Raw genomic sequence first — 18,309 nt, forward strand, 5'->3', positions numbered from 1 at the left:
TGCATACTAGGGAGCTTTTAGTGCATGCCAGCAGGATCCACATGGGCCAGTTATTGTGTGACACGCTAGTGTGGACTAAAATGTATACCCCACTGGTGCGCACTAAAGCACTGTGTAATCAGGCCCAGAGAGACTTTGTTGTTGTGATTCTCTTCTCTCGCCCATTGCGCACCAGTATAATGCCATTGAGTAACTCCTGATATAGGGCCTGATGCAAAGCTAGATGAAGTCAAAGCATGTCTTTCCATTAGCTCCGGTGAGCTTTGGGCCAAGACCGTGCACTGATGTGAGCAGAGAATCAGGCCCTAGCATGTCAATTGCTGGGACAAGATGCAGGGTTTTAGCACCCACTTCTGTTGGGGTTGGGTGGTTTAATCCACCCCTCACCAAGCTGAAAACATACAGATGAGAGTTAAGGGAGTGGTGAAAGCAGGCAGGGATAACCCAGTGTCTGTCCTATAGGACCTTCATCTGCCTTCCATGACAGCCCCATTTTCTGCCCAGGTCTTCATAAACCAAATCCCTTCCTGATGCTAAGGGGGCAGCTTTTCTTTCCCTCTTCATCTCCAGTATGTTATTGCAATTGGCAGTGCCCTAGCTTGTCAATCATCTTAATTGAATCTTTCAGCTATTTCCCTCCAGCTGCCGTTTTTGGTTTGCCGCGTATCTTGCACAAATCTTTTTCATCAGAGCAGAATTAGGAAACGTGTTTCTTGCTGCCTTATCTCTGTTGATAAATAATTGCATGTTGCCTCTATGGGAGGCTTTGAACTGGTACATTTTGGAGGGGCTGTTTAATACGTCTGTCTGTGAACGATTCTGATTTGAACTGAATTTAATTATTGAGCATGAATTGACATGATTGCAAAGCACAGGGAAAGGTGCTTTGGGTCCTTGGAAGATATTTAAAAGGGGCTTGGAGGAACAAATGGGGCTAGTGTCAACTGGATTAATCACACTGGAGACTGGAAGTGGGAGGGGAGTAATTTCCATTTAATGGAGTAGGTGATATTACATTCAGGGTGCCCGAAGGGGGAGTCACAAGCAATACAGTGCTGAAAAAAATATCAGATTTTTACAGGCAATATAGAGTATTCTTGACCTAATCGCCAACTGTTTTTGGTCTGGGGACATAAATAAGGGATCAAATTCTGTTTTCCAATGGGCACCGTCAATCCAGAGCAATCCCATGAAAGTGAATAGAGTTACTCTGGATTTACAGCAGTGTACTCTGGAATTTCACTACGGGCAGCTGAGTTGGTTCCTAAGAATCAACCTGTGGAGTTCATTTTATCTAAACCAGTGATGGACAAAAGCCTTGGGGCCTGATTCTCCCTATAAAGGGGCATTAAAACAGGTGAAAAATCTATTTCAACTCACTTTGAGCCTTTACACTGCCAGTGTCGCCTAAAGGGGCCGTAATGTCAATGAGAGGCTCTAAAAGTATAGAGGCTTCTTTCAGCTCAGACAAGCATCCACGTGGTGGACTTTGCCCTACCTATATGATTAGAAAAAGCAGCTGGACATCTTGTGAGGACCAACCTTGCTGTTGAGATTTCCAGTGGTTCCTGGTTCCAGCCACCTTCGAAATCCCTCAGGAATAAACTTTCCAAGGGTATTTCTGCATTTGACATTGTGTGTGCATTGTAAGAATGAATCCACCAGGAGCCAGTCACACTTATCGGTCTGCATCACTTTGTTTTGCAAACGACTCAGCAATGCGAGTCCTAATGACCTGTTGAATATTCTGGGAGCTGGGTGAGTGTTTTCGGCCCGTTGCAGCAGAAATCTGGTGTGTCGATTGACAGCAATTGGAAAAGATGTGTAATGCACGAGAAAAAAAACCCTCTATTAATGTAAAGATTCAGTTCTCCCTCCACGCACACTCCCGAGTTCCTGAAGCTGTTTCTCAGGCACTGCACTTCATAGCGCCTTAAGAACTCGACCGCAGAGCGGCCCTCATTGAGATGCCTCTGCCATTTAATCATTTTACTACATTCGATTTGAGGTTTGCCAGCCAAACTCCAATTCAGTGAAGAGGTATATCCAATATGTTTTGGGTCCCTGGGCTCATTTTTCATCACCAAGTGTAAACGGATAGAACACCTGTTACCACAGCTGTTACAGCGCGACTCCAACAGACTCACTGAAAGAAGGGAGAGAGGGTATAAAATAAAATCTTGAGCACTACAGGGAAGCCCGCCTTCTTGGGTAACTGGCAGCAGTTTGATATACAGTAAAAACTGTGTTCTCTGGCACTTTATCAACCAAAAAGCTCTAGAAACCAGCATTTCTGATATCTCCCAATACAAATCTTCAATAAGGTTGCCAGGTGTACAGTTTTCGACCGGAACACCTGGTCAAAAAGGGACCCTGGCGGTTCCGGTCAGCCTCGCTGACTGGGCCGTTAAAAGTCCGGTTGGGGCAGGGCTGGCAGGCTCCCTGCTTGGCTCCTTATGGTTCTCCAGAAGTGGCAACATGTCTACTGCTCCTAGGCAGAGAAACAGCCATGGGGGCTCCGTGCGTTGCCCCGCCCCGATTGCTGGCTCCACAGCTCCCATTGGCCAGGAGCCGTGGCCAATGGGAGCTGTGGAGGTGGTGCCTGCAGGTGGAGGCAGAGTGTAGAGCCGCCTGACCACACCTCTGCCTAGGAGCTGAGGGACATGTCACCGCTTGCAGGAGCCGCCCGAGGTGAGCGCCGACCAGATCCGGCACCCCGAAACCCCTCCCGTGCCCTAACCCCTGCCCTGAGCCTCCCCCCGCACCCAAACTCCCTCCCAGAGCCCACGCCCCGCACCCCCCTCCCGCACTCAACTTCCCTCCCTCCATTGATAAGTATAACACTTAGTTAACCAGAATTTTTGACTAACCAGAACCCCTCATGCCCCCAACATGCCGGATAACAAAGCTTTTACTGTATTACCATGCTGCCTGCCAACTTGATCTCCTTGGATTCCCTGTGAAACAGCACAAGTAATTAGTGTTGGAGACAGTCCTCTCCCTGGCATGGCACATGCCGGCCAGGGACTCGGATGAAAGAAATTTTGTTCTGTGCAAATGTTTCGACCACATTCAACACAAGGCAGAAAACAGCAGATTCAGAGCCTGAGCCTGCTGTCATGTCAGTTTTACACCATTGAATCGGATAGAGGTACTCTTGACTTCCAGTGACTGAAGCGAGAGGAGAATCAGGTGCGTGTCGTTTTCTGTCTCTTTAAACGATCTCCCCTTCAGCACATGTGTAAACCAAGGGCGAGAGATGTGATGGGGCAAGATGATCAAAACTTTCTATTCCACCAGGTTTGGGGTGATCCTGGGAACAGTGTTGTGAGAACACTGACAGTCATGCTATTGCATAGAAAATCAAACAACAAGGACCACTGTTTATTTCAGCTCCAGTAGAAAAACAAAGGAGGAAAGGAGCTACATACCAATGGGTATGTCTACATTGCAATGTAATCTTAGGGTTAGTGGAACTCGAGTGAGCGGAGTCTGGGTTAGAGAACCCAGGGCTTGAGCATCTACGTTGATTGTCAGACCTAGGTTAAGAATTTTCTAACCCAGGCCTGAACCCGGGGCCCCAGGGTTCACACTACAGTACGCAGACCTGAATCCAACCAACAATATCCCAGATTTCCTTGCGCCCTCCCAAAATGTGGCCACTCTAGCCCTTTGTTCGTGGTGCAGCATGGGAAAACTTGACTGTCCACCAAACTTAACTGTCCAGAAGACAAAGAAAGTTGGCCCATAGGATTGTGGGATACTTTTGACAGGCTCCCAAAGCACAAGTCCAGTGGGGCTGCGTCTACACTGCAAAGCAATAGGGTTTGAACCCCATATCCTGGCTTGACTCAGGCTCAGAACCTTCATCCCTTTGGGGTGCTGAGACTCTGGGTCCAAGCCCTGGGTTAGCGCGATTTGTGTGTGGACAGAAGGAAGGTTAGGCTTGAGCTTGAGTTTGAACCCTGGGCTTACATTGCAGTGTAGACAGACCCTATATTCCTTGCACATGCAATTCTCCCGCTTTAAGGCTACTTATGCAATACCAACTAAAGTGGAAGAAGTCAGACTGACTCTCTCTCAATGGCTGTAACCAGAACTTTGCATAGAGTCCTTTTATAATCTACCTGCTGATATGCCTATACGCGTATTAGGCCTGATTCTGATCTCATTCACACCAGTGTCAATCAAGAGTAACTGTATGGCTATCGAGGATCTCAGTTACCCCGTTTCAAATGTGGTGTAAATCTGGAGGAATGTCATCAAAGTCAATGGCGCCAGTCCAAGTATGTGCTGGTGTGTAACCGAGGACAGAATTTGGCCCTGTGCCTAGTTTACTGCCAGGAAATTCATAATCAAGTGTATTGGTTGTGCAAAGAAGGCAGGATCAGACCTAGCACAGGGTGTGAAATGTTGCAAAATGAATGTTAGGCTGCATTTTAATTAAATAAATAGCTTGGATGATGCAGCGGCTGTTACTTTGCTCTGAACACTGGCTGCTTAGTGTTAATTAAATCCTCAGCTCCTTTCCTAAGCAACAGGAGATTGAAAACACAAGGATGTAAGTGATTCACAATTTAATTTAAGTAACTTTCTTTCGTTCAAACAGTTTGCCTCAGCACCAACAATAATGCAATTTTAATATTAGGCTTTGGAGTAGATATTACAAAGAACGGAGTTAAAAAAATAGAACCTCTTTAAAATCAGGAGCTTCTCACTTTAAGTGTAATGGAACCAACAGACCAAGGTAGATTTCATGTCCCTGTCTGTATCTTTGCAGCAGCTCCTTCTGTAAGTTCTGCTTTGCACTGGCTCTGAACCAGTCCTTCCGCTGTTTCATTGTGTTGTTTTATCAGTTTGAATCATGCTCGATTCCTTTGAAACCTTAGGCCAGTCTCTTGGCCACATGTGTAGCACTTATTACTGTGATGCTAAGCCAGCTAGGAAAGAATTACTGCGAGAACATTGACAGGCTTTGCAAAGTGATAAGTAACAGGCGTCGGCAGAAGTTTGACATTAACTTTGATCCTAATTGTAACTTGTTCTTTTTTCCTCTTCTTTCTCTCCGTGTAGGTTATAACCCTGGAAGGATGGGTTGACATCATGTATTATGTTATGGATGCACATTCTTTTTACAATTTTATATATTTTATATTGCTTATAATAGTAAGTATAACTCACTGGCCACGCGCACTCCCCCGCCCCTCCATGTTAAAGTTGTGTATGGTCCCTTTCCTGGAGAAGAGCCAGGTGCTGTGATGATGACCCTGTCAGCAGGTCATTCGGGCCACAAGGACACTCTACAACCCTGGGTGTCGTCATAAAGGTGGTTTTACTGCTGCGGGTGGGAGATTATGCCACAAAAAGCTTTGTCCTTCTTAGCAACATAAATATGACGTATTGCTGCAGCTTGTCAAACCATATAGGCCCCTCCCCTCCCTCTCTCTCGCTCTCCGAGTCTTGATCTCATAACCTTGACTTCTCCTAGCTGTTGTGCCTCGTTGCCAGGACTGCTAACGAGAATAAGCAGCACACGTCTCGCTTCCCACTCCCCAGCCTCCTTGACATTCCAGAAGGCAATTTGTTTATATTAGAAAGGAACGACTTGTGTAGAACCCTAGATGCCGGATTATCCTTTAGTAGCAGAAATGTCTCCTGCAAGACATCTATAATTTCCAGCACTTATAGAAATACATGCACTTGCTTTGCAGCTACTGTGCTCTAGTGGTTAATGCATAGGGCTGGGAACAGGAGACCTGGGCTTCTAGTCGGGACTCCCTCGAACATTTCTGCATATTCATAGCCCTTCAGAAAAACCCAGGAAGTGACTAATTGGGGCTGAGGGTGGCACCCTTAGTTCTTCCCAGAGAGCGCCCAGGCTGATGCTAAAGATTGGAGATTATCACTGCATATCAGTAACCCAGTGATTTCTCCAGAGGAGGCATGGAACAATGGCCCAAAGTAAATCCATAGATTTACTGCTGAGCCCAGCACACAGGTAACGGCACCTTGAGTCTATCTCTCGACATCAATCACTTTTAAGTCTCGGTGCATTGGTTCTCGTAACGGGAATGCTGGACGTTTCCCTGAGGTTGATCTTTTGCAATGTGCTAACCAGGGAAATGAGAGGGAAAGGCAGGAAGAGAAGGGGCGAAGCCAGAATGACATCATACCCACCGGCATGGCCTTCAGCAAAGCAAAGAGAGTGGGGGGGTCAGTTGTGTCCTGTCCTTTTGGAGAACCTCACAGTCCCTTATGAGCTCCACTACCCTTGACTAGCCCTGTCTCCCTCCTCTTAGAAGGATACTATGTTCCCGTCAGGCAGTGTGACCTGAATAGAAGGCAACTAATCCTTCGTTCTTGCCCATGAAATGTAAGGCCCATCCTGGTCCCAGTCACCGGACTGGAGAAGGGTCTTAGGATAGTAGCTAGGATGCAGACTAACTCAGACAGTAAGATGCTTCATTCGGACACACGTACATGGAAAGCCCAGACATCAAGGGGTGCTTTTAGTTACTGATTTCATTTTGGTGAATGGACTGATTTCAGTGCACCCGTGGCAGTGTCTCTGGGCACCTATGAAAACCACGCCCATTGTAGATGAATATCCATATCCAGCTCCGAGTGGGGGTAGGACTCACTGGCTGGGGGGGGCCAATAAAGATCCCAACTCTACAGGTTATGTCACATCCCTTTCCTCAGGCCTTGCTTTATTTCCAGCAACAAACCGCATCAACTCAAACCACACAAGGACTTTCCAGCATCAGCCAGCCGGGAGGAGAGTGGGTGATGTCTACACTGCAGCTGTAAGTGTAATTCCCAGCACAGGTAGATGTATGTGCACTAACTTTGCACACTAAAAATAGCAGTGTAGCCACCGTGGCACAAGCAACAGGATGGGCTAGACACCTGAGTACATACCGAGGGTTTGGGTGGGATTGTACTGGGGCCGCTGCCCTTCCCGCTGCCCGCACCACTGCAGCTACACTGTATTTTTAGTGTGCCACCTCGATCAGAGCTAGCGCAGGTATGTCTCCCCAAGCTGGAAATTACAGCTCCAGTGTAGACATTCCCTTTGTCTCCTTAGCACCAGCTTCCCCTTTCCTTGTATGACCCTGCTCGGATCAGCTATGTGATCGGCAGGCATTTATTAATTGCTGCTACGCTGGAGCACCCTTATTTGTTATGAGGGGCTAAACCTGAAAGGACTCTCCAAATGGGGGTTTGAATCCTGGCTGGTGTCTCAGAAATCAGAGTACATCATGCCTATGGGTAAGTGAGTTAAAAGGAAGAGGGGACATATTGGCAGTTCCAGTACAAGAGAGCGCGTGAAACACAAACTACTGAACTTCCTCTCTGCACGTTGGCCAGCTGCTTGCTAGTTAAATGATGTATTTCTCAGCAGTACTTTGGTTAAATTTTGGTTGGTAAGTCCCACTATAACCGATGTCAGTCTTGGGTTTGAGGGGCGGGTGTTTAAAAGTAAAGATCTCCCTTGTTGCCGCTGAAATAGCTTAAAAGAGCATACGTGCAAATCTAAAACCTTTAGTGTAATTAATACAGCACTTGGTTCTCCAACTGCAGACCTGGGTATTCGGCATGAAGGGCAAATCCTGATCTTAAAATGAGCCCAGCAAATATTGTGACTTCCCTGGGGGCAATTCGGTGTATTTGGTGGGTGCCTCTTGGTAAAATTGCTGATTCCTCTCTTCTTGGCTTCCCCAGGTGGGTTCTTTCTTCATGATTAACTTGTGCCTGGTTGTGATAGCAACACAGTTTTCGGAAACAAAGCAGCGGGAGAACCAGCTGATGAAGGAGCAGCGTGCCCGCTACCTCTCCAACGACAGCACCATCGCCAGCTTCTCGGAGCCGGGCAGCTGCTACGATGAACTTCTCAAATATATCGGCCACATCTTCCGGAAGGTAAAGCGGCGGACGTTACGTCTGTACAACAACTGGCAGAGCAAGCGCCGGAAAAAGGTCAACCCCAACAGCGCCCCCAACGGGCAAAGCCGCAGAAGCAAAAAACGCATCACCTCCATCCACCACCTCATCCACCACCATCACCACCACCACCACCACTACCACATCAGCAATGGGAGCCCTCGGGGGCTACGTTCCAACCCTGAGATCTGTGACCTGGAGCTGAAGGTCATGAAGTCTGGGAGCCAACTGATGCTTCCGTCTCCATCCCCCAACCTGCATAGCCCTCCTCCTCATCTGGATTCAGAGTCTGTCCATAGCATTTACCATGCTGACTGCCACGTCGAAGGACCCCAGGTGAAATGCAAGTCTTCCAATGCCACTGCAAGTATTAAACTGACCGCTGGGCTCACCGCCAACCATGGAAATATGAATTATCCAACCATCTTGCCTTCTCCAGCTAGCAAAACCAGTTCCGCCCCGGTACCCAAAGGGAAGAAAAGTGGCAGCAGCCCTGTGGCCATGGTTAATAGCCCAGTGAGTTTGAATGCAGCTCCTTTTGAGAAGCTCCGTCAACTGATGGGAGAACATGGTAAGGACAAAGGACTGGATGTCCTGCTTGGAATCAGTGGGCAAAGGGCAAATGGTCAGATGGGATTTGTAGGAAAGGGTCTTCAAGGGCTAACTAGAGCCCAATTTCATATCTTCATGGGAGCTCTGACCTTCCTTGTAACTGGGGATGGGTGAACCTCACAGGGGTCGGAGTTCAGGTTCAGGGTAGCCAAGCGCCCAAGAGTTTGCATGCTTGTCTAAAGCCCATCAGAACTAGCCCAACTTCTTGGTTCTGCGAAATGGAGCCTGAAGAGAGAGAACAGGCTTTGTATGGGGCCCTATTGAAACCCAGAGGAAAATAAAAATCCTGGGGAGAAAAAGTGAAGCCAGCGCTTAGCTGTGGGCAAAGGGTCAGACTGGTTCTTCGTCGGTCAGAATCAGTTTGACCATTTCTCATGATGAGCCACAGTCCTCACTTAAGCAAGTGGGGAATCCTAGGCGGACTGCAGGGTTTGGGTCAATGAGATTGCATCAGGCTCTAGTGCAGCTGTAAACTTGAAGCCTTTCTCACCTGTCCCTCTCCCCTCTGATTTCCAGAAACTTGTGCCCGCAAAATTGGGTTCAGGGTAGGATGTACTTTGGGCTCCTATTTTATATTTGCTTGTTTGTGTTTTGACATATAAAATGCCCCCTTGCCCGCACTGAGACCTGCGGCAAATAAATGAAAAAATCAGGGATTGTTAATCATGGAGGCTGTATTGGGACAGGGAGGGGAATGGATGAAATCTCCGGAGCAGTGACATGAGGACAAAGCCATTAAAGGTGAGGGGCACTAACTGGAGAGCAGATGAGCGCACACAGGAGATTTCCTGAACAGTGTAAGCGGAGAAGCCAGGAATAAGGCAAGTTCTGGGCTGTACACTTTGTTATGCCCTGCCTTCTGCTGGCTGGCTGGTTTGAAGTATGCAGTGTGAATGCGCAGACAGCGAGCCCTAAGCAAGACTGACCGCCTCCTTCTCACTGCTACGAAACAAACAGCTTGTCGCTTTGCACCCAGAGAACAGTGTTTCCTGGAGTTTCCCTCTTCGCTCCCACCCAAAATGAAAATCCACTGCCTGGAATCCGGTCTCCAGGATGGCAGTGATGAATGAGGCTAGAATGGGCCTGGTGGCTTCGTTTATTTCTGAGCTCCGATCTTTTGTCCCTGATGTTACAAGCCGAATGCGAAACCCTCAGTCTCGCTCCTTGTCAGCCTCTGATGAACTGATTTATCAAAGTAAACCACTGCCTTTGGAGTAGTTTCTCTTGCTGTTCTGTGTATATCCCCCTGGGCAGCTGGCTTCCAAGGAAAGCCTGGATGTCAGCTGTCTACGCTGCATGAGTTTCGCCCTGTGTGCAGACTGTATTGCACCTCTTTGGGCACGTTTCTCGAGGCTTGGTTAAAAGGGAAGAGTCCACTCTACATGCTGCACCATTCCATGTGCTCATTCGCAAGCCCAAAAGGGGACAGGAAAATGAATCTCCATACATGAAAAATAAAGATGGAAAGAGAAGAGACCCCAAACCCTGCTCTTGTTCCACAGGGGATCCCCTGGCAGCAGAACCTGTGGGGTTCTGCTGTGCAGTGGGGAGCGGTATGGTTGCTATATGCTAGTACTCAACAGAGGGATGTGGGAGCAGCAGAGCCACATAAGTCTGGATCCTCTAGTCTTCCCCTGTCTTCCGTTTTTCCCTGCACAGGGGAATGCGCTAGGCCTGCAAAGCTACTGCAGGCTCAGAGCTCTTTTAAATCAGGGAAATGACGGCATTAACGTCGAACATGCACATATCTTATGAACTCTTTCAACATACGTATCACTAATTGTACATTGTGTGTGGCCGCATTCAGCAGTGCTGACTCTCACGGTTTTATTGTGAGTTTCATAATATTTGTTGCTTTTCTTAAAACCCCAGCCGCTGGAATCATGGGATTATGAGAGACTTTTAGTTTCCTTTTTTTTAAAAAAAACTGTGTCTAGCCCTCATTGTGGCAGAGAAAAGATGGAAAACGTGAACTCTAAAGTCTAAAATGACAAAAAGTAAATAGAAAGACCCCACGTTATTGTTTTTAAAATCTCGTGATTTCTAAGTCAGTCTCGTGATTTTTAATGTTTGTGGTTGTCAATACAGTTTATATTCATCCACGCATGTACACACGCAACTATTTAAACTAGTGATGTAGATGTTAAAAGAGTTCTAAGTATGTCTTGTGGGTCAGATTTAAGGTTGTTTGTGAAATATGTTGGGTGACTTTTTCCATGTCAACATTGTCTTTAACTGAATGCACAAATGGGTAAAGCTCATGAAATTATTTATATAAATTACCTTCACTGGACATTGGACACTTCCTCCCTTTTAAAATGCTCAGTGGCGGGAAGGGTTCATTGTAATATTCTTGTTGCTTATGCAAGGGTTTTATATTCATCATCGGCATGGCCTTAACTCTATAAGTTAACGAAGGCAATAGTGTGAGCAGGGCCGGCTCCAGGTTTTCTGCCGCCCCAATCGCGCCGCTGCATTCTTCGGCGGCAGTTCGGCGACGGGTCCTTCGCTCCCTCTCTTCCTCTTCGGAGGCACTTCGGTGGCAGCACAAAGAGGAAGAGAGGGACTGAGGGACCCGCCGCCGAATTCCCGCCGAAGACCCGGACATGCCGCCCCAATAGCGGACGGAGTGCTCCCCCTTTGTATTGGCCGCCCCAAGCACCTGCTTCCTTAGCTGGTGCCTGGAGCCGGCACTGAGTGTGAGAATATGTATTTACTTGGAGATAAAAGCCCACGCTCCTGGAAGTTGAAAGCAAAGAAACTGTTCCACGGCTGTTGCTTGAAACTCACAGTTCAAGCCGGAGGTTGGTCCTGCTGATGTGCACAAAGAGCCCGGTTCTCTGCTTTTATGTGAGATAAGGCAGTGCCGGATTCACCTTTCACTTACACCCATGTGAATTCAGTGACTTCACTGGATTTTAATTTGGCTCAGCATCCTTCAAAGACCTTGCTCTTAATAAGGCCATTAATAATAGTACCCTGTGTTTATAGAGGCCCTTTCAACCCTAAGGATACCAAAGCACTTTATAAACTCGATCAGAATCATATCGTCTCTCGCTGAAGTGCTGCCCCTACAGGGTGGAACGCAGCAGCTGCTTGTCAGTGAACTGCAGAACAGTTGACAATAGGAAGTAAAGAAGAGGGTTATCAGGCATCTCTTGGTCACTTGGAAGGAGGGTGTTTCTAGGGGGAAGGAAAGTCGAGTGGAATTCCCGGTGGAAATCCCTGTGACTCAAAGCCACCCAGTTGAGCACATATCTACTCTTGCCTCCTCAGGTTCTAAATCTGATTTCCAGCTTGACCAGTCTAACGTCCAATCCCTATCCCATTGGTAGGGCGGCCACTCATGCAGCCCCAGAACACCGGACATTTTAGTACTTCCAGGAATGGTGTCGGCCTTCCCCCCCCTCCTCCCAGAGTGACCCCACCCCTACCAGTGTGAGGTCACAGCACATGAGGGCGCCATTTTGAAGAGCACGCTGCCCCATCCCTCACATGCATGGCATCCTCCAGTGTGACACTGGACAAACCATTAAAAACGGGATTGTCCGGCTTAAAACTGGCTGAATGGCTTGCCTTACACAGTGGGGGTGGAGGAGAGTAAGTGACAGAGGGAGGGGGGATGGAGTGAGCAGGGGCGGGGCTTCATGCCTGGGGTGGAGTCTTGGGGAAGGGGCAGAAAAGGGGGCGGGACAAGGGTATTCGATTGTGTGCGATTAGAAAGTTGGCAACCCTACTTGAAGGTGGAGGCAGACAGCAGTTGTGTGGGTTTGGAGAGGCCTTGAAATGGGAAGAAAGGGAGGTGACCCCCTTCTACACCATCACCCTCAAAAATATTTGCAGGGACACTAAAACAGCTGGAGAGGCACCTTAGCAAGGCAGGGAAAGGAGTATTTAAATTGATCCATTTAAGCAAGAGCTTCATAGCCCCTAGTTCCCCCTACTAGCCACTGCTGGAGACTAATAATTCCACCACTGCTGGTCCTTGCTTCAAAAAACAGAGCGTGGCGCTACGCCGCGGTGTCTCACGCCTGCTGAGAAGTGGCTCCAGCCTGTGCTCAGCGGCGGACCCACGCTAGATTCCTGCCCCATGCTGGAGGGATTAGACACTGAAGCCAGTTGGTGAGCTCCATCTGGCATTCCTGGCTTCCAGCTCAATCGGAATAGTCCAAAGGGCTGCCTCCCCCTGCACCTTCCCAGCCGGGAGGAAGGAGCAGAGTGGAATCCAATCCTGGAAAGCGATGTGCAAAACAGAAACACTTGAAGGATAATTGCATGCATCAGCAAGGCATTAAGGGCTGGGGAGCTCACAGTCCTGTCTGAGAAAGGGGCCTGGTGTCTCGAGAAGGGATGTGATTGAGGGAGCGTATTCTCTCTTTTTGTGCTGTGGAATTGAGCAAAATGAAGTACAGCCTGTTCCTAAGAGTGCTTTTGCCCTGCAATGCTGTGAGGTTGTTCGAGCAGGCAGCCAAGGAGACTCTGGTGCTCTGAAGACATCTGCGGCACCAGTGTTGTTTGTATCATTTTTAACACTTTGATAGCATTTAGGAGGTACAAGCCATGTGCTCTAGCATTCGTACTTCTGAAGCAGCTGCTTAGTCATTTCTCCTTGGATCTGCTTGTGCATTTCTACATCATTGTGTAAATTAGCAAAGAGAGGAGCGGACGTGGCCTAGTGTGTGGAGTCGGGGGGAGAGGGAAAATACCTCTGACCTCTTGGGATCTTTGGCATGATGACCAGAAATCTCCAGAGAACCCATTCTCCTGAGGTGATCAGCCCAGTTTTGCAGGCCTGTAATTTCTGGGTAAGGTTCAGTGAAGCAGCCAGTCTTTCAATTTCTCATTGTAACCCAACTTTCAGACCTTGTGAGTGAAGCGATGGCTTTTTCTGTAACCTCCTGGAGTATTAGACAGCAGGGGTCTAAATCATGACTGTAATACTGCTGTGATGCTCTTGTCTTTTAGGCCCACAGCCATTATTATCTGATGGCTCTTGGGTGGCTTCTGTGAAATGAGTTGGTGGGTCGCAGTCTTTTTCCCAGTGGAGAAGGCCAAGCTCTTCAAACATGACTAGTGACTTTGGTGCCCAACTTGAGGGACTTCACAAGGGCCTTGAAGAAAGGGCCCTTGAAGATCAGGCTCCTTTATGGTGTCTCCAGGCAGGCACCCAAAATCACTAGACGCTGCTGAAAGTCTCGTCTGCATCCCCAAAACCCTTTCTTGGCAGACTCAGCACACAGGCCACTGTCTGAGCATGCTCAGGAGCTCAACTACCCTCTTCCCTCCAAGCTGATCCCTTCCCACCAAGCACGATGTGGAGGAGGGGAGCGTTACCGCGCAGTTGCCTGCCCTGTATGTATTTGACTCTTGCACAGGAGTCTGGATCAGGTTCCATTCGGGTGAAGGTTCAGGTCAATTCTCAATTCATCTCCGTTGGCTCATTGCGTTGGTCTGTAAAGACCTCCTGGCTGGGCACATCCTCTCCATGCTGGGTAGGCAGCACCGCCACCGTGCCCAGCTTCTGGAAGGGCTGCCAACTTTTCTCCCCACACCAGCAAACACTGTTACAGATTGGATTAAAAAATCCAGCCCCGGCGTGCCTGTTCGAGATAGCCACAATTCCCGCTGTGCCGTGACTGCAAGAAATTCAAATGAACGTTTCAAAAAAGCTTGAAAGGCAAGGAGGGGTGAGGAGACATCAAAGCAGCCACTGCTGAGATGTTTAATCTATAGCCGTCCTGGTTCCCCCGGTGCCCTTCCCCCCACCTTGTTATCGGAATTGAAGGGTCCTCTAAATCTGGCATAACTTTCAGGCAGCACTAGGGTCGCCATTAATGATGATAGACCATTGGGTTTAATCAAAGTGAATGGAACGTGTGCACTGTGCCACTCAATTGCAGCAAAGTGCAAAGAGATCACCGTGTGCTGGGGGAGGATGGCCCTATCTAGGGCTAGATAGCTGAAGCAAGGAAACTAAGGGATACTTGAGGAACTTGAAGGAGGGGAGACAGGGATAAAAGGGGAGACTATGGAAAAAATTGGACCAAATTAGAGGCAGTTATAGATTTGAAGGCCAGAAGGGACCATTATGAGCACCCAGTCTGACCTCCTGAATGGCACGGGCTGAAGAACCTTCCCAAGTGAGTCTAGCATCAAGCCCGTGATGTCTGGTGGAGCTAGAGCAGATCCATCACGTTTGTTATAAGATGACATGTCCATGGAAAACAGGAGATTTGGGGAGTAAGGTGGGAGTTAATTCCGCTGCTGATCCTGTGCATGTCCCTTGGTTGTAGGTCTGTGTAGGACTTCCAGCAGGCTGTCGGGTTTGAACGTGCCGTGCCCTCTGCCCAGCCCCCAGCCCAGCATCCTGACCTGCGAACTCCAGAACTGCCCCTACTGTGCTAACATTCTGGAGGATCCCGAGTTTGAGTTCAGTGAGTCCGACAGCTACGACTCTGACAACAACGGCGTCTACGAATTCACGCAGGACCTGAGGCACGGAGACCAGAGAGATCAGATCCAGCAGCAGAGGAATAAAAAGAGGAAGAAGAAGAAACCAAAGGAGAGGAATAAAGTCGCTAGACTTTGGGTGGCTTTTGGCAACAAGCTGAAAAGGATTGTGGAGAGCAAGTATTTCAACCGTGGGATTATGATCGCCATTCTGATCAACACGCTGAGCATGGGAATCGAGTATCACGAGCAGGTGAGTAAACTCACCCCAGTGACCACTGCTTTCCTTTTCTTTGTTGGGTTGTGTGTGCTGCTTTGCATAGAAAGGAAACGAACTCACACAGCTGGGATTTTGAGTTTGAGTCTGAGCGTGAACGGCTCACGTGATCTAGATCAAGCGCTGCTTACAGACAGTGGTTACGGGAATGGTTTCTGAAAAGTGAATACATGCAAGGGAATTGTCAGCTGGGAACAGAAAATAAGGGCACGGGTCAAAGCCATCAAACCATGGGCAGCAGGTATCAAAGGCCAGGGCAGGCTAAGCCTCCCCTAGACCAGGCCGTGGCCCCACCCATGTTCCGCCCCAAGGCCCCGCCTCTCTACCCGGAAGCCGGTGAGGGCTCAGCTCCAGCCGGCGGCCTGTAGGTTGGGCCCGCCAGCAACTAGGAGCTGGGGTTGCCCTGGGCAGATCAGGCCAGCCCAGGGGTTGGGCCAGAGGGTCAGGCTGGTGCTGGGGCCAACGGCTCGGCCTGGAGCTCAGTGGCAGGGGGGTATTGGGCTCCTCCAGTGGTGTGGGGGGGATTGGGCTCCTCCAGTGGCAGGGCCGGCGGGGTTAGCCTTCCTGAATTGCGGATTAACCCACTGCCCATGCTTCAAACCATTATGCAGGCGCTTAACTTCCTGCATATGAGTCAACTTGCCGATGGCAAGTGTATACACGTGTACAATGGTTTGCGGGATCGGGGTCTGAATTCATGGAATAAATTATCCTGTTCCTCAAATGCATGAATTGTTCCACTGCAAAGTGTCACCTATCCCTGGCCGAGATGGTATGCTGTGAAAGACCGTCTGCATTTGAAACGTGACTCTGGGTTTTTCTAGTGGATGATAGAATCTGGGAGAAATTCATTTTGTAACACGACTCACCAGTGCACAAGTTTGCTTCTGTGCATTGAACTAAAGAACAAAACTCCGAAGCCCACTGTTATGCCAGGCCAAAACCAAGGAAGAAAGTTTCTACTTTGTTCGTTGCGGGAGGACTCTTTGTTCAACCCCACGAGTTGAATTTGATCTCCTAGGGCACAAGGGGATGTCTTTTAGGCGTTTGGAGGCAGGAAGAAAATTCATTCTGTTCAGACTAACCCTGGGAACAGCATGATGTCAAGAAACAGCATTTGCCACTGAGGGTGGTGTGTCGTCCTCACTGTAGCTTGGCTGGAGCTGAAGGACAGTGAGATGAGAGAGATGAGTCATCTAAAGATCCTTCAGTCAGGTCACTGTATGGGGAGCTGCTCTTTTCTGAGGGCTTGTCTACACTACCGAGGTAGTTCGACGGCTGGCAATCGAACTTCCGGGTTCGATTTATCGCGTCTGGTGTGGACGCGATAATTCGAACCAGGAAGTGCTCGCCGTCGACTGCGGTACTCCACCTCAGCGAGAGGAGTACCGCGGAGTCGACGGGGGAGCCTGCCTGCCGTGTGTGGACCGCGTCTGAACCGCGGTAAATTCGAACTAAGGTATGTCGACTTCAGCTACGTTATTCACGTAGCTGAAGTTGCGTACCTTATATCGAATTGGGGTGTTAGTGTAGACCTGGCCTGAGTCTTCTTGGAAAAACTGATTAACCAGCTATTTTACAAATGACGTGCTCTGAATTTTCTCGGCAAAGTGCAGAAAACACCACCCTGTGATTTGGAGAGGAATTTTAGTGCTAATTTTCTAAGTGGCAAATGATTCACAGTGTTCCATCGAAAGCTGTCCCATACTGCATGCTGCAGAACCATGAACATATTCTGCAGCCCAAGGTTATTAACCGGGGAATTATCCCTGTCACCACTAAAATCTGCTCACTCAGAAATGACGAGGAGAGGCAGTACAGGGTAGGGGTGGAGCTTTGCGGTGGGGGCACTTAAGAGTATGCACACAATGGGGGGGCAAGGTTCTTTGTGTTCTCTTCTCCATCACTGCCCCTTGTTTGTGGTCCCACATAGAGCCAGAACCCATCAGTCCCTACAAGTTCCGCCTTGTTATTTTTTTCACCTATGTCTGTTTGCAAAACCCATGTCATTTATTGTGTGTTACTGTGTATGATTTCCCGCATCTCCGTTTGCAAAGCCCGTGTCATGATTTAGGTGTCTTTTCTCTTAAGATCAATTCTTAACTAAAACAACCTGTCTAGCAACCCTACAATAATAAACCAATTCATGTCTGCAACAGAGGAAGGCCAAAATAAAAAAAAAAGGGGGCAAAGAAATGAATATCAAGGGCAGATTTTTGTCTGATGAATTGTTCAACAAGAAGTTTTAAAATTAGGAAATATACCTAGTCAGTCTCCTTTGAATAGAGCCGTTTATTCATTGGGAAGGCTGTGTTGCGGCAGGGATACTTTGTCAGGCAGATAAAACTTTCAGTCCTTAGATACTTTGGTGACGGGTGCTAGGGGATAATCTAAGCTAGACAGGCTATGGTGAGCAAGCACAGAGTTTCCATGGAGCCTGTACCCCATCAATTATAAAAGGTAGATTGTGATAATTATGTCCTTGTTCCTAAGAAAGTAAATCTCTGTGGGTTTATTTTGGATTCCAGATTTGCTTAATCTGTTTTAAAGCCAATGGTAATAAAAGATTTTTAAGTTTTTGGCTAAAGATCTCCAGACTCCAGCCAGTTTTGCTCCTAGCCACTGGCCAACTTGGGTGCAATAAAAAGGAAGAATTTTGAAGGAAAACCCAGTAAAAGTTCCTGCACATGCCTGACTGTGAAAAGCCTAATGCCTCTGGTGCACTGCAAGGATGACAGATGGCTAGGGTTACCATATTTAAAAAATAAAAAAAAGAGGACACTCCACGGGGCCCTGGCCCCGCCCCTTTCCCACCCCCGGCCCCGCCCCAACTCCGCCCATTCCCCGCCCCTTCCCCAAAGTCCCCGCCCTAACTTCCCCTCCTCCCTCCCAGCTATGCGAAAAGGGCTGCCCCAGCGCTACCGGCTTCACGGTTTGCCGGGCAGCCCCCAGACCCTGTGCCCCCGGCCGGCGCTTCCCCAGCACAGCTGGAGCCCGGGAGGGGAAGCGCCCAGCTGGGGGCGCAG

General features: G+C 48.6%; 1 protein-coding gene across 2 annotated transcripts in view; it reads left to right on the forward strand.

Annotated features, from left to right (window-relative positions):
- The window catches only part of CACNA1H (calcium voltage-gated channel subunit alpha1 H), a 205,336-nt gene that overhangs the window by 60,511 nt on the left and 126,516 nt on the right, over positions 1 to 18,309 (forward strand). For both annotated transcript variants that reach the window (XM_024212411.2, XM_024212410.2), the window contains exons 6-8: positions 5,074 to 5,166; positions 7,726 to 8,515; positions 14,850 to 15,259. In XM_024212411.2, the coding sequence (XP_024068179.2) occupies positions 5,074 to 5,166; positions 7,726 to 8,515; positions 14,850 to 15,259 (1,293 nt within the window). The remainder of the gene's footprint in view (positions 1 to 5,073; positions 5,167 to 7,725; positions 8,516 to 14,849; positions 15,260 to 18,309) is intronic.

Source organism: Terrapene carolina, unplaced genomic scaffold (genome assembly GCF_002925995.2).
Source record: "Terrapene carolina triunguis isolate 2854851 unplaced genomic scaffold, T_m_triunguis-2.0 Scaffold93, whole genome shotgun sequence".
NCBI classification, from domain to species: Eukaryota; Metazoa; Chordata; order Testudines; family Emydidae; genus Terrapene; species Terrapene triunguis.